General features: G+C 39.2%; 2 protein-coding genes and 1 non-coding gene across 6 annotated transcripts in view; 2 read left to right on the forward strand and 1 right to left on the reverse strand.

The window, feature by feature from the left end:
- Positions 1–206: 206 nt before the first annotated feature.
- On the reverse strand, positions 207–300 carry trnai-uau (transfer RNA isoleucine (anticodon UAU)). Its single transcript has 2 exons — positions 263–300; positions 207–242 (listed from the first exon to the last, which is right to left on the reverse strand). It is a non-coding gene; the product is annotated as a tRNA-Ile (tRNA).
- Positions 301–5,403: 5,103 nt separating this feature from the next.
- On the forward strand, positions 5,404–11,880 carry LOC113035545 (rho GTPase-activating protein 19-like). The gene is made up of 11 exons (XM_026191181.1): positions 5,404–5,471; positions 5,786–6,033; positions 6,563–6,643; positions 7,132–7,341; positions 7,447–7,673; positions 7,811–7,897; positions 9,014–9,079; positions 9,453–9,641; positions 9,732–9,818; positions 9,990–10,076; positions 10,634–11,880. The coding sequence occupies exons 1-11, from the start codon at positions 5,419–5,421 to the stop codon at positions 10,637–10,639; spliced, it is 1,341 nt and encodes a 446-aa protein (XP_026046966.1). The 5' UTR covers positions 5,404–5,418; the 3' UTR covers positions 10,640–11,880.
- A 5,293-nt stretch (positions 11,881–17,173) lies between these two features.
- Positions 17,174–23,794, forward strand: part of slit1a (slit homolog 1a (Drosophila)) — an 84,159-nt gene continuing 77,538 nt past the window's right edge. For all 4 annotated transcript variants that reach the window (XM_026189268.1, XM_026189270.1, XM_026189269.1 and 1 more), the window contains exon 1: positions 17,174–17,869. In XM_026189268.1, the coding sequence (XP_026045053.1) occupies positions 17,661–17,869 (209 nt within the window). In that variant the 5' untranslated portion in view covers positions 17,174–17,660. The remainder of the gene's footprint in view (positions 17,870–23,794) is intronic.

The following is a 23,794-nucleotide window of genomic DNA, read 5'->3' on the forward strand; positions in this document are numbered from 1 at the left end:
ATGAAAAGAGTTGTTTGCACAAGACAACAAAGCAGGGGAATTGGAATACATGTGTCTCTAAAGTATGAAGAACTATACTTGATGTATATTTATTCATCCATTTATCTGCCTTTAGTTATTTTTTTGTTTTGTTGCACTTTATTCTAATTAATGGGGTTTTTTCAGCATGTAGAATAGGATAGCACTTAAAAAAAATGTGGAAAGACTGCTCCAGGTGAGGCTCGAACTCACAACCTCAGCATTGCTCTACAATGTACTGTCATATAAGTACCGCACGCTAACCGATTGCGCCACTGGAGCACATGAATCATTTTCCATATTGAATTAAAAACATACTTTTTGTACACTGATTGTTTTGTGGCTATTCTACATACACTATTTTTACATGAAGCAGCTGTTTTTAGCCACTGCTAAATTTCTACTAGTCAGTCTTGTGACCATCTGGGAGTGTGTTTGTGTGTGTGTGTCATAAGAGAGGGAGATGAAGGAAGCGAGAAAGAGGGTAAGTGAGCAAGACGCAGAGAGAAAGAATAAGACTCACTGAGGGAAGGAGAGACCAAAGACTTGTTTTTTTGCTTGTGAAGCCTGCTGCCAGTCTTCATCCTGCATCTTTTCCCTAGAAGGTGAGTCTGTACTACTCATCAAATAGCCTTTACCTTTAAATAGAGACTTTCAGTTGCATATTATAGCCTTAAAATAGTCATTAGTTTGGTTTTAAATTATATATTAGCTTATTGGTCATGTTACGGGTTGTAAAGAGCATGTATGTCAGCTTAATATTGAACTGAAAGACATGTTTGACATAATTACAGTATACTTTAAAGGTTTCTAATTGGTATATTTTTAGAATATTGACCTTTACAGCATATTTTCTCTGCAAGTACTTAGTTAAAGTGTTTTATCAGCATTACTGATTCAATTTATCCATTTATGAATGCCTTACAATATCCTAATGTTAAGCTTCTTTTTATCTCCAGTGTGTTTTACAAAGATTTTGTAGGTGACAGTAGATTTCAATATGAATTTTTTAAAAGGAAATTAAATTATTATTATTATTATTTTACAATTGAAAGGAAGCTATTAAGCTGGCTTATCCAATTATATGCACACAATCTCTCCCTGTCTTCTTATTATTTAGCAAACACACAAATTGGTTATTTAAGCTGAAGAAAAAAGAAAAATCTGATTTCTCCTGCTGTTTTAGCCACTCCACCACCCCCATCATCTGTGGCTTCAGGGGATTTATTTTTGCATCACTTCCCAATTTTATGTCTAACATTTTGCAGAGAGTGATGAGTGAGAAACTATACAAAACTATAATTGCATGGTTTGCTGCAATAACTCAATCATCAGCAATTGAAAATAGTTCTAAAACATAATTAAATGTAAAAAATTGTGTGTCCCAGCTGCAGATTTATTCCTTCCTTTCTTTAAGCAAAATCAGTAGACATTTTTAGAGAGACAAGTACAAAAATGCCTTTTATTTGTTTATTTGACATTATGGAAATAATAAATATTCCAGGATTTGTATTAAAAAAAAAGGCTTATTGAAAAAATGACATAACCTGAATACAAATAACCCTTTCTAATGACTGTTCAATGACTGTTGATCATCTGTACTCAGAGTTGATTAAGTTTAAAATTTTGTTTATAAATCAATGGAAAGTAAAGCATGTATCCAGCAGCATAATAAATAAAATACGCAGAGAAAGAACAAGGTACTGAATACGTTTACTGTTGCCATCTCTATTTTTGTATCATGTAAAGAAGAGTTAATAAACTAATTTTCCTTCCCTTGTCTTTTTAAAAGAGGTCTCGAGTGCCGTGCCTTGTGTCAGTATGGATGATTTCTCTGGTCTCTGCTGTCCCCTTTGCACTGGTCTATGACCAGGCACGCACTTGCATCCTGGACTACACAGCTACCACTCAAGAAGATGCCTTCCAAGTTTCTACCATGTGTGAGATGACAGAGCCAGATCCTGCGCATATCTACAAAGGCGCCTTACTTCTGAGAGCCGGGTTCTTCTTTCTGGTGAGACGAGTACCATTTAACAGGTTATGTTTTTGTGTCAACGTAAAACAAAGGGACCTAACAGGCCTCTCCAACAACAGGTCCCACTAGTGTCCATCCTTACTCTTTATATGCTCATCCTGCACTACCTGAGGAAGAATAGCCATCAAAGGACAAACATGGGTCTTATGCCACAGGATCCAGAAGGAAGGTGAACAATCAAGTGTCACCAGAATGGGAAACTGCTTGTAAATGAAAAGAGAGCTCTAAAACTAATGGGTGAGCGATAAAAAAAAGTTTAAAATCCTATTGCTGCTTTGAAGGACACATACCAGGTCAATCTATAAAGCAGTGGCTTCAGTAATGGCAGAAGAGTACAGGACACTGCTCTTCTTTATCTAATCAATGAGACAATCATAAACAGCTTTGCTGTCCTGCAATTACTCCAGTTTATATGCAAATGAATTACATTAGTGTACTATTAAAAATCATTTCAGAATGTTGAATTATCAACACTCTCTCTGTTCTGCTTTTCAGGTGCAGCTGTGGTGGCTTTTTTGTTTGCAACTTTCCTGATATCGCCTCATCACTTATGCAGGTTTACGTGGTTGTGTGGTCCGACACGGTCCTTTCCATTTAAACAATCTTGAAATCGTATTTGTCCCTCCCACTGTGGTATATCAACGGTGCTTTGGACCCCCTGTTGTTCTGTATTTCCTCCCACACATTTCGCAGGGCATGCTGGAGAACCCTGGGTAAGCTCAGACCTCACTGCTACTGGACCTATGGGCTCACGTCTCAGTTGAGACAGAGGTCTGCAGAAGAAGCAAACGTGACAGCCAAAGAGAGGATTGATGGTAAATTCTGTGAAGAAAAATGTGAAAAGAAATTTCAATATAGTGGCTAAAAATCAGATAAGAGGAGTGGACGTTATGGGGATAAACATGAAAGCCTCTTTTCAGTATGAGCTGCACTGATTAGCGCTCTGAATTCTGTGCTATACTCTTTCATGCTATTGTATCACTGCCTCCTTTCATTTCTTTCTCTTGCTCAAGGTTTTCTGAGTCTTTTTGTAAATATGGTAAAATGATTGACTCTTTCTACAGTACGTGTGGAATTCACATTTTTAGAGTCCTTTTTTGTGTAGCTACAGAAGAAAATGATTTTACAGCAACTGGTGTAAAGCTCACGTTGTGGTGTGCAGTCTTACATTTGTATATAAATTTAGAACACAGCATTTGCAAATGATTACCAAAAAAAATATTTATGAGTCTGCTGTTATAAAGAAGTTTAAAATATATGTTGAATAAGATTAATATTGAAGTTTGTTACAGGTGTGACATATTCATTTTTCAACATGGAGAAGATTCATGCGCTTGTATGCATAGCTGATGCTGCACTTGACTTTAACTGTTTTTTTGTTTTTATTTTTAAGAAAAGGTAACTCCCTAAATGAGTCATACATGTGTTGCTTTCTGGCAGCGCTGATTACACATGATTATGTGTTTTCTTCTCAGAAAACTGCTTAAAACTGGCTTGACTATTCCTACATTTTTAAAATAAGTCAATTTGTCTGTAAATTTCACAACACGCAGGATATATATATATATATATATATATATATATATATATATATATATATATATATATATATATATATATATATATATATATATATATATATATATATATATATATATATATATATATATTTCAGACCTTTGAGACCCTTGTTGTATATTCTTTGGAGCACACGAGTCAAGTTTGTGTTGCCAAGACAACCAAACACCAGGAGACCTGACTTGACTGAAACCTCACCGATCAGCATTCTATAAATATAGACTCACTGAAGTATAACCTGTGGATGTATTGTGTTCCTGGACAAAATGCCACAGATAATGGGCAAAAAATCAGAGAAAGGGTAAGGTATAGAAATTAGTTTTCAGTAGTCTTTTTAATTAAGCTAAATTAATAGGATGAAGGAGGCTGTTCCAGAGTTTAGGTGCCAAAACCTCAACGTCTGGTGTTAAAATAACTGGATACACTGATCAGATGATTGGAGAGACCGGCTGAAGTTATAAGGTCTCATTGGCTCTACTATATACGCAGGAGCCTGTACACCTAAGGGTTTCAATAATAATAAATTTACTGATCAAATAGTTAAGAAGTGTCCAAAACTATGCTCTAATAGGATTTTTTTTTTTAAAGTTTCTATTTATGCTTTTACAAAATTTGCAAAACGATGTCCAAATAAATACAGTGTACTTGTCCTTCAATGCCAAACCTGTAACCTACATACTTTGAGTTGGTGTATGTATTTTAGATGTATCAAAATTTTATACTATTTTTCAGATTTAGTAACTGTATAGTCTTTGATCCACGTTAACCTTACAAACATCTGGTAACTCTAACAACAGATGCATAGAAACATAACATCAAATCGCCTCTGTCAGTGCAGTGGCTGTGACTACAGTGTAGCTTGCCATCACCAGTGTGTGAATGTGTGTGTGAATGGGTGGATGACTGGATGTGTAAAGCGCTTTGGGGTCCTTAGGGACTAGTAAAAAAGTGCTATACAAATACAGGCCATTTACCATTTACCAAATGAACATCAGAAGGGGGAAAGCCACATATACCCAGATGATTAAGGGGCACTTCTTTACAGCTCAAGGCACACTTGCAAAAGGCATTAGGTGCATCACAGACTAAAACACTAAACGTGAACACTTCCCCAGCAACCCATCTCTGTCTGAGGATCTTGATTCCATAGCACTCTAACCCTGACAATAATCCTGGATAGGCACTGACAGATTGTGAACATAAACTGTCAGAGGTGTTGACTGACATCCTGAATACTTCTCTCTCTCACAGGCATCAGTACAGACCTGGCTTAAGACTGCCACTATTATTCAAAAAGTTGACAGTGACAGCCCTGAATAACTACTGACCTCGCACTGACTGTCATGAAGTGTCCCACGTAAAGAACTCCACTGATGTCACTGTGGACCTCTACCAGTATGATGCCATCTCATCACTGGTTCATACAGCCCTGAAACACCTGGAAAATAAGGAGTTTTATTTATATGTGCTTTTACTGGATTTCACTGCCTTTGACACAACCCACAGACTGCAGTGCAAAAACTCTCAACACTAGGTGTGAGTTCCTCCCTCTGCAAACAGGTTCTGGATTTATTAGCCAACAGGACACAATTCAAAAATGTATATTTTCAGGAACAGAAAATGATAACTGTTTCCTAATCATGATGTTGCAGTCTATTGTATCATAGCTTGCTGTTTTGTTTTGTTTTTTTGGAGAAAAAAAAAACGCAACGGACGTGACGTGTCTATATCTCGGCCAATCACAAGTCAATGGGCGGGACTAAATATGAACCAGCGGAGGATTCAAAATGAAGATGGCGGCTGAAAATGGTTCCCCAAACAATCACAAACTCGAAAGAAAGTAAGGACTTTTTGATTAATTTGACAAAGATGAACACGTTACAGTGCTGCTGAGTAAACTATGCCTCCATCAGAGGATTAGTACTAACAAAACAAAACTCTGTTTTTACTACTTTGCACTGGGACTTGTGTTTTTTCCCTGTTAGCAATAGCCAGTGGAGCTAAGTTAACCTAGCAACAGTTTATACTAACATAAGCTAATGTTAATTCGATAATTCACGCAGTCTTACTTTTAAGGCTTTATTCTCGGGCCAGCTCGAAGTTTTATCATTTCAAGTGGACATTAATCTATGGCGTATGTGTTTCCTTTAACAGGGAGACAAAATGCAATGTGTTTATCAGTCAGGAAAAGCCGAACCAGCCTGTCATCTTTAACCCGGACTTCTTCGTGGAGCGGCTGAGACATGAACATCCGCAGGCTTTCACGGAGCTGGTACTTAGCAACATCACTCGAATGATAGATCTGCCTGGGGACGAGTTTGCCCAGCTTACTGGAGACTCGGAGCCTAGAGTCCCCTCATCCAGCGGCTTTCTACGCTCCTTTAACTTCCTGAAACGGAAAGGTTAGGCCATAAGAGTCTTCGTTATGCACACATGTTAACCGCCTTTGAAACGGTATTTTGAATAAATATGATTTATGTAATGCTTATATTCTTTTGTTATTGATTTCCTGAGGGAGAAAGCAGAGTTGTGTGGAGTTTCTCAGTCATGTAATTTTATTTCTAAATAATTTCTGAAATAATTTAGTAGTTAAGCAATCAGTACATAATTTACCATAAGCAAATATGATAAGATTGCTTGTTCCTGCTTATGGGGAGTTTAGGGGGGCATGAAAAAGAAGGCAGCATCTAACCCTCACAAATGAAAAGCAAGAGTAATCCAGTGTTTATTTTGGTTAAGCAAATCATCTCTCATCTAATTATTCATCAGGTGATGAACAATAAGGACTGAAGACTAAAGCGCTTTAGATTTTCATCAAGTCATCTTGTAGTTATAATTTGCCTCTCACATCTTTCTATTTTGACTAGAATAGGTCCATTTGTACACAAAAAGCCTACAATCAGCCTTGATGTGTCATTTGATTTCTTGCAGACAAAGGAGTCGTTTTTGGTGCACCATTAACTGAAGAAGGAATCGCACAGATCTATCAGCTCATCGAGTACCTGAATAAAAGTGAGTATTGATTCACCTGCTCATATAACGTGACATTAAATGAACCGTATCATCCAGAGTGTTTTGTGATATTGCCCCTTTGCCTATGTCACCTCTAGAGGCAAAGAAATTCTTAACAATATTATTTTTTGAAACACGATTAAAATAACTGGATTATACTAAATCGTATATGTCAAGCATCACACTTTTTACTTGCTCTGTAACTTAGTTTAAGCATTGAATTGCCATGAGGTCATGGTTTATTTCTAGAAAGCAATGATGTCATTCACTGAAAGTGGACACTGGATGAAAATGTTTGAATCAATAATTTATCTGAAAGCACTTTGCTCTTGCTGACTCCCTCCTTCCATTTACTTCTCTCCATCACTCACCTTACTGCTGTGTCTTTGGCTCTCTGTGTCTCCTTCACTGTGTGTCTGCCTACCTAAACACCCTCCACCCTCCCCCTTTCTGGCTGTCTCTCTCCATCTTTCTCTCCCACCCCTCAGACCTTCATGTGGAGGGGCTGTTTCGTGTGCCAGGCCACAGCTTAAGGCAGGCAGTCCTGAGGGAGATGCTGAACACTGGGGCAGAGATAGATCTAGAGACAGGCGATTTCCACCCCAATGATGCCGCAACATTGCTCAAGGCCTACTTGGGAGAGCTTCCAGAGCCTCTGTTGACACACAGACACTATCATGCTCATCTGAAGATTGGAGGTGCTGGTTGGCTCGTGCACAGATCTTTGTCATTCAGATTAATGCACGGTCAGGAAAAATATTGCTTACCTGTGCTTTGTAATATTTTTCGTCACTTGTTTTTAGAGTTGACTCGCTTTGATGATCAAGGGGATAAGACAAATGTGCCAGATAAGGAACGCCAGATCGAGGCGTTTCAGCTCCTGTTTATGCTTCTCCCATCTGCCAACCGGAGCTTGTTGAAGCTGCTGTTTGATTTACTGCACAGCACAGCTCGCAATCAGCACTCCAACAAGATGTCTGCTATCAATTTAGCCAAGATGTTTGCTCCACACATCATCTGGCCCAAAAATGTAAAGACCTTAGGTTCATTTTGTTCTGTCTTCCGAAACACTGTTTGCAGTCAAATGAACCATGACAAATAATAATAATAATACTACTAGCTTTTTGTGTTTCTTTGTGACCTCTTCTTCTTCTTTTAATTTTGCAGGTAATGGCAAGTGATCTTCAGGGAGACATAGAAAAACTCAATAATGGCATAGCATTCCTTATTAGACACTCACAAAAACTGTTCAAGGTAAGCTCCCCAGGCATTGATCACTTATTGCATCAGTGTTGTTTAACTTATGAAAAAATAAACAAAATGCTTTTTTTTTTTTTTTGCTTTTTTTGACAATAGAAAAATCAAAATGTAACATTTCCTTTTAAAACAAAACCCAGGCAGGTCTTATCAATTAAACGTTATTAGGTGTCATATAAACAGGCACCTAGATGGTATCTCACAACCATATGCCATGTATTATAACAATATGTCTTCTCTTTACTTAATGAAAGTTTCATAATAAGGGCCTTTGTCGCCAGGGTTACAAGTACAAACAAACGTGATAGAGAGCAAGAACACAGAAATTATATATATATATAAAAGGAAAATTATAATCATTTAAATGTCCTGCAATCAGCCGCCATAAGGCTCTTTACCTGCACACATTGTATTTGACAAATTCCTGTCAATATAAAGTTTTGAGTTCAAGCAGGTTTAGAGGAAGAAAGAAGTAGGCGGCTGATGGCGCCCTTTTAACTCAGTGTCTGAAGTGTAGGATTTTAAAGGTATTTGGACAGAGAATCATCATCAAACTTAATATTTCTGAAATTTCCAGGCCATCTTAAATCTCACCTGCTGCGATGTGTCTCAGATTGGAATTAAGATCAGGTTTTTTAATTAGTCTATTGAGAATATTTCATTTATGGGTATTTTTTTTTTATTACAGCTGGGACTTTTTTGGTCTTTAACTAATATGTTCACCTATAGCCTACATACTTGACTAACATTAAGTTTTTTCCCCATCAAACAAATGGTTTTCCTGTGTTTTTCCATGTTACTGATGCATTTGTTGCTTTCTAGTTTTGTGTGCAGATTTTTTTCCCCTTTGGATTTGCCCAAGTTTTGATTTTATATGCTGTTAATTATTTTATGTCTAACAAATACTTTATTCAATACTAATTTGATTAAACTACTGAAATGAAACCACAGGCCACTTTAATCAGATCCCTTTATGTAGTATGAATTATTTCTTTCAGTTTCAAAGTAGAACATAGTTAGCCTTAACGCACTGTGCTTTATGTCTGAATAACTTCCACATTAGTATATTTAGTTGTTTCCAGAGGCTTTAATGTTCGTCTGTTTTCATTGAAGGCGCCTGCGTATATCAAAGAATATGCCCGCTTGTACTTCACAGGATCAAAAGCTCTTCAGTCAAATGTAAGTATTTTTGTTTTCTATTTCTAACAGAGTTTGTCTTAGTAGGGAAAAAAGGGAGCGTTAGTACTGCATTGCACTTAGCAAATTACCAAATCCAGTCACTTCAGTGTTTGGTTCATTTTAGACACTTGGATGTCTAACTCCAGAACCTGGAAAGGCTGGTGTCTTCAAGGCGTTTAATAGAATAATTTTCAAACGAGCCGGAAATAAAACTTAAATACTGGTTCAGTAGTCAGATTTTAAAGCTGTTTGTAAACTCTCACTTAGAGCAACAAGTAAATCTTTGCAGTTATCTCTCAAAAACTGTTTGATTGGTTTTGTTCTATGAAAACAGATTTTTGAATGTTATTTGGTTTGTTTTGACATTTTTTAGGATGACTTGACTCTCTGTTCTGGGGCCAAAGAGGGCCCTATGACTGCAGTGACAGTGGCCTCCCCTTCTCCCTCCATAACAACAGTCACATCTGATACTCAGAATTACACTGAATCAGCCCTCAGAGAGCTTTACCAGCAAGTCAGCAGCATGCCAGAGTCTGCCAAAAAGAAAAAACTCATCAGACAGGTACTCAGTGTGATGCTGCTGTGATAAGAAAGACATGCATACAAGGTGCTTGGAGAACCAACACGTAAGGTGGTGTATTTTTCTGTGTAGATCGAGAAACAGACACCCTCAGCAGAGTCTCGGGCACCATTCAGCAGGAGGCACTGGCGTTCACGCTCTTGGGGTGGAATAATAAAGGTTTGTTGATAGTATTTGTGTGTCTGCATTACCCATCATGTGATTTCTTGCCAACCTCTTATAGACACAAAGCTTTTCATATATATTTGCCTGTGATCCTATTAATCAGTGTTTTGATTATTCCAAAATCTGTTGATCTTGTGTAATAGTTTTTTCTTATTTTTCTAACAGAAGAAAGTGTTTGGAAGCCAAATGTTAGCTGAGAAAGAAAATGGCAGACCACAGACTCATCTACCCAGCTGCTCTGCTGATGGACAGGTAAAAGAAGGAACCAGCTGTGCACAAACAAACACAAGTATATTTTAAAATAAGTCTGAGAAGGAGAACCTGCACCTTATTTAACATAAGTTTTGCTGCTGTAAAATATTAGCTAACTGGTGCTGCAGAGTGAAAAAAGTCTTTAGCACTTTTTTTCTTCTGCCTCCAACTGAGTGACTGCTGCTTTGGATACTAGTGATCAGACAGGAAATAAACTCTGTGCAGGTGATAATCTTTAAAAAACTGCCCCTAATAAACCCCTCATTGTAGTGATTACAATGTAGAGGGAAACAGCTAAGAAGTAATTCTTTTATTTTAACCATGACCAACTAAAATGTCACACTGAAATTATTGGCCACAGTTTGCTTTTAAAACTGTCATCGGCTACAGCTGGAGAGCAGTTTTCCTCATTACTGTGTTGAACTTTTCTGGCATTTCAGCCATCAGTCTGCGGTTCACCACAGGCGGTGCTTAGATTGTTAATGATGCCTGTGCTCAGCTGAAAGGACTGAACATTACCTAATCGTCTCTCTCTTTCTCCCTCTTTCCTCCACCAGGATTAATCGTGTGTGAAAGGATGTGCGCCTCTCAACTTGGGAACCATCAGTCTGACTTTTGTGTAAAAGTAATTAAATGATCATCTCGAGTTCTCTGTAAACGGAAGGTGTATTATAAGGTTTTCTTTACAAACCATGTTTAGATTATCTTTTTTTGTCTCCATTTTTTGTCACAAAGTTTTAGACTTTGAGTTAAAGAATCTCGACCTTTTTTATCGAGCTCTCTCTTTTTTTCTCAGTTCAGCAGAAGTAATTGGAGTGAGAGCGCTGATATGTTCTTTTTTTTCTCACTTCACCTCTTTTCAAGAGTTTCGTCTTACTTTCTTGTTCAGTGATGATGCTCCTTATTATGCAGTGTAATTGCATTGGTGAAATTTGCATCCTTAGCTTTGTGATTGAGTGAAACCTGTCGGATTTTAATTTGAAAAGCATTAATGTATTTATTTTTCACTGGACTTCTGGATGATTTCCATCAGGATCTCATTAGTATAGGGCATTGGATGGAAAATGTGATATACAGAGTTTCTATTTAAATGTTAAAATTGCTTGTAAGTTGTAGGATAATTAGATTTGGTCACTGAAAACCAAAGTTATTTAAATCCAAAGTGTGCCTTAAAATGAACATATCTGAAAGTTTTACGAAGATTATCCTTCCCCAGTAGCTTACTTTATGTGTCGATAAAATAAGAAGGATGCTTAGTGAAAGGTCAATGGAGCTTGTGTACTTTATGTCAATATTTGTTTGTTTCACTTTAGCACAAATCCTTTCTTGACACTATGATCCCGTAAGCTACTGCTTCTTTAAACTGTACCTTGGTTTTCTGTGGTTGGTCTTAGATCTTACATCCGGTTTGAATTCTTATGCAGCACCATATATGCTTTTATAGCTTTATATTATTTTTTTGTTTGTTTTTTACCTTTGACGATACTGCAAGATTTTTTTTTAAATTCGTTTTTATTGTCCATATTATATTTATCGTTATTCAGTTTTAGTTTGAGTGGTTGAATGCAGATGAAGATGGATCGTTTACTTGCCCTCTGCTGTAACTGGTAATCCAGGTGTTTTTCTGGGAGAGTTTTGGCTACAACCACTTTTAACCCCACTTTCTTGCCTTACTCCATGAGTGAAACTCACTTTTTACTGCTGTTACAATTTAACTATAATGTGACCATGTAAACTGGTGAATCTGGTGCTACTGTGAAGCTATGCAACTCAATGTAATTAAAAGACATCAAGCTGCACTCCATAGTTGGCTCTTTTTTCTTTTCTTTTTTTTTGAAAAGGCCAAACTTGAGTCACTGAGCATACAGACATAATTGTGACCATGCTTTCGAATGATTATTATTCTATTAATCATCACAATTTAAGTACTTCTGCCTGAACCTCTGCATTGCTTTTATGTATTCATTTTTATTTTTTTCCTGCCACAAGGTGGCGCCCTTTAGTTGTAAATAATCAGTGAAGTACAGACTCATGGGTAGAGGTTATCCACTTTTGAGTCACTAGTGTATAAAGGTTGCTGCAGCTGTCTCTGTAGTGTAAGCTCTCAGGATTTATTAAAATAAAATGACATGCCCACCATATACTCATATATAAGTAGCTACTTGAAAGGTTTCCCTGTACTTGAAACTCGTGCTTCTCTAACAGGACATATCAAAACATCCTACGTCCTGAAAGTTGTCAATAAAGTACATATGAGTTGTTTTAATTGTACCAAATAACCTGAAAACCTGCATTAAAAAGTTTAGGCCAGTAATCAATAATGAATTTAAATAGAAGAAGACAACTTGCGAATGCAGTTATGGGGTGAAAGTTTGAGTAGCAAGAAAATGTTTTTTTCCATAACAGCATGACTGCCTGTTTGTCATTGTGGTGTCAATGTATGGTTGGTATTGTAAGTATATGCCTTAAACATGTATGGGAATGTTCCCCAAATCATATTCATATATATATATATATATATATATATAAACAGACAATGTCCCCAAAAGGAAGTGTATTGTTTTACAGCTAAAACTCCACAGGGGTTTTATTTAGCAATGAGCTTGATGACTGTAAAATGACTCACTGGTACTGTAATCAACTTCACATTATATCAAAATATATATGTTTGTGGGTTTGTGAGTGGATGTGATTTTGCTTTGAATGTATGCATTAAAATGCCTTTTAGAGGGGGCTAATTCTGTCCATATTCTAAACTCACTAACCGATCATTTGCGTTAAAAGGAAAACACAATTAAAAGATATACGGTTTTTTTTATGCCTTTCCGAGGCACAGCTGTGTTAGAGAGAAATACAAATGACTGGTCGGAAGCACACTGTGGAATTTTGGGTTTCTTTGTATTTTCTTTTCAAGCATATGTTGGTTTCTTTTTAGTTAACTACATAAGTAGTTTTGGGTGAAAGATGTATGAAAATAGCATAAACATGCATAAATGTGGGAACCCCTGTTTAAGGTTTCTATAAATGTAAATTATTAAAGTGAGTGAACGATGAACTAATCACAAAAGCCTGTCTGCTAAGATGAAGATATTGTGGTATTGTTTTACACAATTATAGAAAAAAAAAGAGTTGGGCAACGCAAAATTATTATTCCATCCAAAAGGATTGAACTGTCAGACCAGATGTTGTTCACAGGCATTGAAAAGAAGGTGGTGCAGTTTCCAAAACACTCCTCAATCTTCCTCCTAGTCCCACTAAGCATAAGCTCTTTTAAACACACCTAAAATGCTGAAGAAGAGAAGATGCAAAAATACCTGTTTGCTTTTTGTTGTTGTTGTTGTTGTTGTTTTTAAATCTGTAATGTCAAGAAATGGCAATTAACAGAAATAATGAAGGCAAGCTGAGATGTAAAAGACAAAACTTTGTATGAGAGCTATGCAGGATTGAACACATCACTGTTTTGTGTTTGGGCTGGAGCCAGTGTCACCAGAGTGGATTCTGTTAATTAGCAGCAAATTCTAGCATAGTGTCTGTTAAGGAAAAAAAAACAAAGCTGAAGCTGCAAAGAAGAGGATTTATTCAGCAACAGGATAATGATCCTAAACACACCTCGAAATCCACTCTAACCAAGACTCTAACTCTTGGAACTCTTGGCTTGGCTCCATGAAGCATTTGCAAGTTGTCAAAGAGGATATTGACCACACATGATACCAAGCTTTTTGACCTCTGGCTTTTAAAACTGCAAAGATGGGAATAAAACATGTTTATCTTGCTTAAATGAATCAATTATTTACATTTTTCTTTATCCTTTTATACCTTTTGGACTTCCTTTCCTTGGTTTGCTCTTCACAGTAACACAGAATTTAATCATGGGTGCCTAAGCATATGTAATGCTTCCACATTAATTGGTTTTCCTCATTGTAGTCAGTTCTTGGTAACATCTTCTGTTTTGCAAACTCTCCTCTGCCAGACTATTGTAAATGCTGCTATGTCGTCCTATGCCTTTGTAAACAGCAGAATTATTCCTTTTGCATATTTGTGTGCATTCCTCTCAAAGCTCTGTGAGAGCGGAGGGATGTTACCACCACCCCCTATTACCACTAAACACCACTGTCTCCTCTTTAATTAACCATTCATTGAAGGAAGCTCTATACTGCACTGACATTTTTACTGGGACAGATGGAGCTTTTACTGATTTGTTTCGAGTAAGTGCGAACACCTGCATGTGCACATTCATATGTGCATGTTCCGAACTGGACAAGCATCAAAGCAGACAGATGCACACAAACTCAAATATATCTTATTGCATCATCTGTGACTCTTTATTGTCTTTGTTATGTCTGTGTGATTTACTGATATTAATGTTAGGAGGGATCTGCTCATCCCAGCAAATCTCTCTGTAAAGTTAAAGCACTCAAGCTGAGCAGAGCCACGGCTGAGGTGTCTGATACGCACTATAGTAAAGATTTCAGTATTTTTATATTTTGAAAAGTGTGAAGTGTTAATAATGCATAGCAATGATAGTTCTTGACTAATCCTTAAAAAAAAAAAAAACAAGTTGCAAAACCAGAAACGTGAATACAGACACCAACTCAATCACTTCTTGAGGCAATCTTGGTGCTTAAAGGCATCTTGTCTTTGTCTTCATTTATTTGAAGTAAAGCACTGCCCATCTCTTGGGAGAACAGCTGACATGCGGTAATAGTGGCCTAAGTATTAATTAATGGTGCTTAATGGTTTATGAAGAGTCTTTAATTAAGTAGATGATCAGTATGCAAAATCAGAGACATGCACAGTGAGGAAGTCTGATCCATGGGAGTTATTCCTTTTCTTTCTTCATAAAGTTTCACATTTCATTTTAAGTTGTCACCTTTATTCTTAATGCTTTTTTGTAATATAAATGAACCCAGCAATTATGGCCTGAAGTCATTAAGATCAGAGCTCCATTTTCTATCAAAATCTTGAATAGTGATTTGCAATTCCATGAAGTCGAAATGCATTTGGAGAGTTTCCTGAGAGCTACAATTACACTGTCAACTTCAGTCAGTCTCTGATAAATGTACACACAGTTTTAACTAAGTAAAAAAAGATTTATTATTAATTCCTGCAAAGGAAATGATTTCCTACATACAGTGGTGTGAAAAAATGTTTGATCTCTTCTTGATTTTCTAGTTTTTTGGATATTTGTCAGACTTACATGTTTCAGATCATCAAACAAATTTTAATATTAGATAAAGATAACCTGAGGAAATGCAAAATGTAGCTTTTAAATGATTTTATTGATTAGGGGAGAAAGGTTATCCAAACCTACTTGGTCCTGTGTGAAAAAGTAATTACATATATAGTTAAATCGGGAATTAAATGTGATTTCATTGATGATTTTAGTGTTTAGTGTCACTAAACACACTCAGGCCTGATTATTGGCAGATGTGCTGAATCAAGGAATCACTTAAATAATACACCACCATTCTTAAGACTTTGGGGCTGCAGTGAACCACAGTGAGAACCATTATACACAAATGGAGAAAATTTGGAACAGGGGTAAAACTTCCTAGGAGTGACCAGCCTACCAAATTACTCCAAGAGTACATGGATGACTCATCCAGGAGGTTGGAAAAGAACCCAGAACAGCATTAAAGAACGGCAGGGTTCACATGTCTCAGTTAAGGTCAGAGTTCATGATTCAACAATAAGAAAGAGACTGGGCAAAAATGGCATCCATAGGAGAGTTCAAGGAGAAAACCACTGGTGACCAAAAAAAGGCTTGTCTCACATTTTCCAAAAAAGTGTGATGATCTGGGGCTGTTTTGCTACCTCAGGACCTGGAAGACTTGCTGTAGTAAATGGAACCATGATTTCTGCTTTCTACCAAAACAACCTGAAGGAGAATGTTCAGCCATCTGTTTCTGACCTTAAGCAGAAGCGCATTTGGGTTTTGCAGCAGGGCAATGATCCAAAACACATCACCAAGTCCACCTCTGAATGGGTTAAGAAAAACAAAATGAAGACTTTGGATTGGCCAAGTCAAAGTCCTGACCTGAATCCGATTGAAATGCCGTGGCGCAACCTTAAAATGTTTTTGATGATCTGAAACATCTACGTGCAATAAACATGCAAAAAACTAGGACATCGGGAAGGGGGCAAACACTTTCTTACACACACTGTATGCCACATATCGGGTTTTTTTAACGTATTTTTTTCTATTTTAAATACATATATTTTTTTTTAGCTTTGAGTCCAGTGTATGATCCTGGCATTGGGAGACAGATTGTGTGCCAGTTGCTCTGACAAATTTAAAAAACAGAGCAGGTAAGATTGGGATTCTAGTGGTTTGCCTTTGCATTTGCATATATTAGATTATATTCTTTGTTCCCGTGGCTATGCTGTGCTTAAAGTATAGTGTTTGATTTACTTTTTATGGCGGTGGTCTGCCTCCCCTGCAGATTCATGATCTGTGGAGGCAGACTGAATATATGTGTTTTGTTTCTTTTATTCCAGTTCCCTGCTGCTGCTGCTGCTGCTGCTTCTGTCTGTGTGGCCACGCTTGATGTACATGTTAAGACCCACACTAACTGATTATTTATTCTGGCTTTTTGCCTCCCCGGACCGAGGTGTTGATTCCTCTCTTCCCTACTGGATACACACACGCACGCACGCATGCACGCACACACACAGACCACTGTCTCCCCACAGCCTCTCCCTTCAGGCAGGGGTTATGCAGTGTCATGCAGGTTAGGTCTCTCTCTCTCTCTAGGGGTTCGCCTGGAGGCAAACCTGAGAGAAAAGAAGGAGTGGAGTGAGTGAGAAATGAAAAAGAAAGATACTTGGTGTAGATTTGTATTGTGAATAGAGTCAAGGGAATGAAAAGGGGATCTCAGGAATGAGAGTGAGTTCAGGCAGGGTTCTGGAGGGGGTGTTGCATGGGGAGGGAGAGGAGTGGGTGAGGAGAGGAGGGGTAGGGGTGGAGTCGGGGGCTCTGCTATTTGTAGATCCTTGTGATGGATGACTAGTGTGTGTGTGTGTGTGTGTGTGTGTGTGTGTGTGTGTGTGTGTGTGTGTGTGTGTGTGTGTGTGTGTGTGTGTGTAAGAGAGAGAGAGACTGGCATTTTTTTCTTTCCTCTCTTTGCCTATTCCCTCTCTCTTCAGGCGAGCAGAGCAGAGCGGGACTGAGTGAGCGGAGGACAGAGACGCAGACGTGTGCAGACCAGAGCACACCAACTCCACAAAGACAAGAGAGAGGAGAAGAGTTTGCAAGGAGAACATAAGAAACAACTGCTTATTTTTCTTTTCTTTTCTTTTCTTTTTTCTCTTTTACATCTGCAAACTGTGGTGGATATCAAACCAGCATCAAAAGAATTCTACAAGAAGAAAAAAGGATTTGTATGGCTTTACAGCAGAGAGGAAAATATTAGCATTTCTCACGTGTAAATTTTTTTTTTGTTCATATTCATCAAATATATGAATTTATTCTAGTGGACTTGTAAGGTGTAACAAGACTCTTGGAAGCAGACGTAGAGAGGGGAAGGTGGACACACAGAGAAGTAAGGGCTTGTTAAAGAAGAGCAGGTTGTCGTTCTGGTGAATATGGCCATTAGAGAAAGCTGGTTTGAGGCAGGCATGGGCAGGTTGGCCAGGCAGCCACTCTGGATGTGGGTGGCAATGCTCTCTGCCCTGATAGTGGGCAATGCCAGTGGCTGCCCAGCCCTGTGTACCTGCAGCGGAACCACAGTAGACTGCCATGGACTGGGTCTCAAAACCATGCCAAGGAATATCCCCCGCAACACTGAAAGACTGTGAGTACGATCTCTGCTTTAGTTACTTCTCTGTGTGGGCGCATGAGTGTGTGTTTTTATAAAAGAAGCTTTAATATCTTCGTTTCTTACTGGTTCCCCTCTATTTCCTTGATACATTGTAGTAGTGCACACGACTTTGCTTAGACTGAAACAGAACAATAGCCCTGCCTGTAAAGCTGCGTGTATGTGTGTGCATGTGTGTGTGTGTGTGTGTGTATGTCAGAGAGAGACTGTGTGTCACTCAGGCAGTCAGTCACTAACTGGCATTCCAGTCAGGTATAAATAGGCATGAGGGACTGGCAAGACCAGAGGCAGATGTGTGCCTTTCACATGTGTCCATAATTTACTTATTTGTTTACACTTGCAGCATGTAGCTTCATTTTTTCCCTCAAGTTTGAAGCTAAAATACATTTAAATCCCCTTTTCTCTTCACTTTTTTCATATAAATGTAGAGTTTAAAAAGTAAAGTCTGACTTGAACTTTAAGAACAAGGTTTGACATCCAGTCTGCGGCACACTGTGTCGCTTTGCCTCTTTTCTTACCTCTATTGCAGTTTTGACTTTTTCTGCCTCTCCCCGTTCTCCCGTCTCCCCTTCTCCAGCTCCTCAACGCGCACTCCGCAAATTGTTAAATCATGGAGAAAATTAAGCAAATCAGCTACTTAGGCGAGTCTTGCACTAGTATCACGTAGCTGTCGTGTCAAACGGTGGGAGGATGGGAGACGGTGGGAGAGATGAGGCGGATGCTGGCTCGCAGAGTGGAGTTTCTCTGTCTTTTCTGACATTCTTCTGAAATATTCATCGGCAAATCAGAAGTGAGGAGTGCAAGGGGAAATAGATTGTTCTATTTCAGCTTTTAGAATATCAGTGCTGAATAAAACATGCTGTGGGAACAGAGGAGAGAAAGCCTGTGTCAGAGGCAGCGTTGGCATAGTGGGAGCCGGCTGCATATTTTATGGTTTTCATATTTAATTTCTAAGAACACCTTTTTTTCCCCCCCTGCTTCACGCTCTGCATGTTACCAGGTTGCATTTGTACATATGCTGGTTTAACAGTGAAGCGGAGAGGAAACATGGTTATTTTGTGGTTTCCTTTTACATGAACGGCCATTCACACTGGAACGAGCCCCTGCCCCTCTGCTCAAGAGTATTTTTGTGTTAAAAGTTGTTTGTTCATTCATAGGTCATGTACAGCAGCACATTTTATCGCCGTAGCATCTCACTCAAGACGTTGCATTTTAAACACAACGTACTTAAAGGTCATGTGTAACTTATTCCTGCGTTGTTGCCTCCCCCCCTGGTTACGTGTGTGCATGTATAAGCTGTGTGTCTAGGTCATGTTGAGCGGTTCTGCTTAACAATAGAGACAATCCTCTGAGGGTTGTTGTAAAGGGTGATTCATCAAGGTGATTGCACAAATCAGCACCAGCCCCACATGATGGTCCCATGTGCATAGCGAGATTTATGTGTATGTATTGGGAAAATGTGTGTTTATCTGAATGAACTTGTGCAGCCACTGCTGGGGTCAAGAATGAGTAATGACTTTGTCAAGTTTATGTAACTGTCCCAGAGGTTTGTTGCCCTCGTCTGTACCAAACGATGCTAACGGACACTTTCTTTTCATCAATTTGAATCATAAAGATTTTAATTGTGTGATGCTCCAGTATATATAACTGCTGAACTTTAATACAAGGGAACGCAGTATTAGTGTTAGGAGGCTAACTGAAAAGGCTAACGTCATACAAAAATCTGCACTTTACCTTGTAAGGCTGGTTTTGTGCTGCATTTGTGTGAATGGGTGTACTTGCTCTCATGTATACAATACTTTAGTGTGTGTTTGTGTGTATGTGTTAGAGGAGGAGGGGGTTGCTTTTGGGAGAAAGTGTTTGTGCGTGTGTATGTAGGCTGTTGAGACAGACAGCAGAATCCCATTTGCACTTGTCACTGTGGGTTTGGATCAGGTCTGACCCCTGCGCTCCTCAGACCGAAGCCTGTAATGAGACTGTGAGCTCCACGTGTTAAAATTACACCCTGGCGTGTATGGGCCGCTGGCCGCTCCCTCCCCCCTCTGCTTTCTCTCTGCATCCATCCTCTCTCGCTGTCTATTTCTTTGCCTCTCCTCCCCTTCTCTCTTGGCCTTTTATCAGGCAACACTGAGAGAAAATCTCCATCTGTAATGCTGATTAAATTGGCTCGCGCACAGTAAAGGATCTTAGTTAAGCTTTTTGTTTGACAGGTATGAAATTAAACTCTTCTCTCTCCTTGTTTTGTCTTCTTAACAGCCCCGCTCTTTAGTTCGAGTGCGTGTCCCATCTGTGAATGAGTTGATTTGGAAAAGGGGAGGAGTTGTGTGTGTTTTTGCGAGTGTGTGTGTGTGTGTGTGTGTAACTGCAAAACGTCTGTGCACTGATTATGTATTTTCTGTGCCAGAAGATACCTTGTACTGAGATGCGGGGGCATGTTGGAGCCCCTCCAGAGTAGAGGAGTTGGAGGCTGCACACCATATGCGTGTGTTTGTGTGTCTGTTGTGCAAGCCTGGATAAATCTGATGTTCGCTTTAGTTTGTGCATAAACCACAGCATGTGCTTCCATGTGTGTATGTTGCACACAAGCAGAGAATAAGCGATAGCCAGATGAAAACACATGAGGATTAGTAGTGGTTAAAGATGAGCAGCCCGGTCGCTTTGATAACCACATCTATGCATTTTGGGGTTGGAGGTGGTAGGCGTGTGTGCCTGTGCCAGGGAATGCCTGTAGTGTTTCTGGCATCACCACATAGCTGGTACAACTGACAGCTCACTGGCCACCTGATCCATAATTTACCCTGACAAGACTGAACACAGCCTGCCTACTACCTGCCAACACTGGCTGTGTGACTAAAGTGGAGAGCGCAAGATGGAAAAAGACAAAGAAATGGGGGTGAAGGGTGGAGCTGGGGGGTTGGATTGAAAGCACGATAAGAAGCCAAGGCTGGCACAGTAACTAAAGTGGTAATCACTAATGAAAGGATTACTACACCAGAGCAGTTAAGAGAGATGTAATTCAACCACAAAGCTAATGAATGAATAAACTAGATTATGTTATTTACTATACAGGGCAGAATAGGTCTAGCCCTGAGGCAGAATGAATTTCATTCAGGTCTTTTTTACAGTCTAATATATCCATCCTCATAGCTGGTAATCCCATGAGGAGTGATAATGCCTGGAATGAAGATCATTCAGAGAATGTTTATGCACAGCAGAGCATTGTGAAATTACAGGCCTGGGACTCTGTCATTTCAATTTACTGCCTGTGTAACACAGCTGTGGTCTTTCCTCTCGTACTGAACACTGAGGTGGATGTCCTCTCTCTCTCTCTCTCTCTGTCTTGCTCTCTTCATAGCTGCCTTTTGAGCGAGGATTTTGTGAGCTGTAATGTAAATGAGGTTTTGCAAGCTATAGTTCCACTGTGCTCTTTCAGTTTTTGTTCTAATAAACAATAAGTCACCTTTTTACATTTTGCATACATGTGTAGAAAGTGTGAGTACGATGACTGACTCGCAAGCCTCAAAGCCACCAGCTGTGTTACTATACACACCGCAGGCCCACCGGCCCACTCTTCTAATGAGTACAGCTACTCTGTGGAAGTGTTTAATTGAGCCCGCGAGAGCTCGGAAATGACCCTATCGATATAACTTGAGTGCACGTGTCTATCAGGAAAACACACCAAAACCAAGGCATGCACTTTTTCACGAGCCTAACATATACAGTGTACATTACTGATTGCTCTGCATGGCTGTCTACAACGGCTGGTTTCTCAGAAGACCTTGAAAATCAAATTTGGAAAATCCACCTAGATCACCTTTCATCTCTCAGAAGACCATCTTCCCTTTTAACCCTACTGACTAGCCAGTAAGAAGCAGGAAAGTGGAGGGGCGGGTGATGTCTGTTCGTGTGTAAAACACGCATCAGTGAACACTCTGCTGATATTGTGGATATGCCTTCATAATCCACATTTCACGCTGCTCGAGACACTTCTGTTTGAGAGAAGTCTTGTGAGCAAATTATGGACAGTGTTCCACATGAGCTTGACATCTGCACTGGTCTGCACGCTAATTAGATCAATATGGCACAGGACCGCAACATTAGAGCTCGGATATTTATCAAGTTGTTCATTTTATAATTCTCAATAAATAATGCATCTATTAAAAATAAATAAAAAAATGAATCCACACCTTTAGAACTCATATTTTAAGATTAAATATGACACTAAGTTATTTAGAGCTTCAACTCACCGCTGTTTCTTTCTCATTTTATTTGTTATTCCATTTTATTGTCTATCAAATATCAGAGAACTGAAGAAAAATCCTCACATTTGCACAGCTGCAAGCCGTCAGCTTTTGGTAACTGTCTGAAACGAGTAAACGATCAAAATGATGATAGATTTTCTTTTGAAAATATTTAAAATGGCCCTGTTTTTGCAGTGGGGGTTATCCGTTTGTTGATAGGCTAACCTCTGCAAAGAGCTGGAGGAATGCTGATATCAGTGTGCTCTGCGGGGGTGAGAGTCATACGTATGGCAAGTCTTTATTCTTCGAGGCCATCAGATTTAAACACATATGCTGCGTCCATCAAATTACCAGTCAGTGCACATCTGTGAGCCAAACATCTTGTCAGTCTTCTGTTTGGAACAAATGAAACATAATAGATGTGGCTGTGCAGCTGTTTCATCCATAGTTTCTAGTCAAAGTACACATTCGTGTAGCTTAAAAGCCTTCATACGGCATGCAAAGCCACAATAGAACCTCAGAATCTGTCACTGAACAAACTACGGTTACAGTACAAACCATGAAAGACCCTTCAGTCTCTGCTTCTACTACAGCCCCGTGTGTGTTCCTTTTCCAGCCTGTGGCCGTAACACACATTGGAACAGATGTTTAATTGATTCAATTCAGCATGAGAAAGTGCCGTAAGTTATCTATGTTTGATCAGAAGCTTGATCAGACCTGGTCTTTTCCCAGGCTCCTTAATTCCATCTCCCAGTCTTTCTCTCCATCTGTAAAATTTTTGCGTAGAGCAGCAACTGCTCTGAACGCCCACCCCCCCCCAAAAAACAAAAAAAAAACATCATAGTATCTTCTTGCCAGGAGTATTGTTGTTGTCTGAAGGCCCAGAAAAGAGAAGCAAAAGTCAAATGTTTGGGTTTGGGTCCTTGACTTTTACCTGTAGCAAGACAGGATGCAGGAGACTGTACTGTGGTCAAGGCTATGAGAAGGAGCTGTGTGTGTGTTTCTGTGTGTGTATGACGGCAATGCATGTGTGAGATACGCTTGATGTTTAACTTTCCTATCAGTAATCTTGCTCCTGGGGCCTGACTGAGCAGAATGAAAACTGTAAATAGCCCTTGAGGAGCCCAGGAGCCAGGAAAACACACTCAGACGGTCTTTACGCGCTGACTGCACACACAGGCAGACTTACACGATTACTCACACACACACACACACACACACACACCAAAAATGTACAGTTAAAGGCCTTAACTGCTTGTCTGAAAGCCACATTTCAATAGAGGGAATGTTTTGAGTTGAGCAGAAATCTGACCTCTTACTGTGGACAGAAGTGTTCCAGTTGGGTTTAAGAGTGTATTATTTTGGTCATGGTGGTCTTTCTTCCTTTCCTTCTCATTCTCACAGTCTTTCAGTATGAGACTGTTGTGTGCTCAGTCAACTGGTTACGTACCCCGTTTGACCATCTAGTATGTAGGTCACTTTCTTCTTGTAGTCTTCCAGCCATTTAGGCCTCATTTCTCCACTGACATTTCCCAGACAGCCCGTCAGCTCTTCACAGCTCCCATGGCTAACGGCAACCCTCTGCCACACTGCTTCACACCGTCGGTTTTCGACAGCTAACAACGCCGTCAGAGTAGTTTTCTCCTTTTTCTGTCTCACA

The sequence above is a fragment of the Astatotilapia calliptera genome, chromosome 13 (assembly GCF_900246225.1).
Source record: "Astatotilapia calliptera chromosome 13, fAstCal1.2, whole genome shotgun sequence".
NCBI classification, from domain to species: Eukaryota; Metazoa; Chordata; class Actinopteri; order Cichliformes; family Cichlidae; genus Astatotilapia; species Astatotilapia calliptera.

Bases quoted from the DNA above. Each gene is read 5' to 3' on its own strand.
- LOC113035545 (XM_026191181.1), top strand. From the start codon at position 5,419: ATGAAGATGGCGGCTGAAAATGGTTCCCCAAACAATCACAAACTCGAA. The intron at 5,472-5,785 runs GTAAGGACTTTT...TTCCTTTAACAG, and splicing joins AATCACAAACTCGAAAGAAA to GGAGACAAAATGCAATGTGT. The intron at 9,080-9,452 runs GTAAGTATTTTT...GACATTTTTTAG, and splicing joins CAAAAGCTCTTCAGTCAAAT to GATGACTTGACTCTCTGTTC.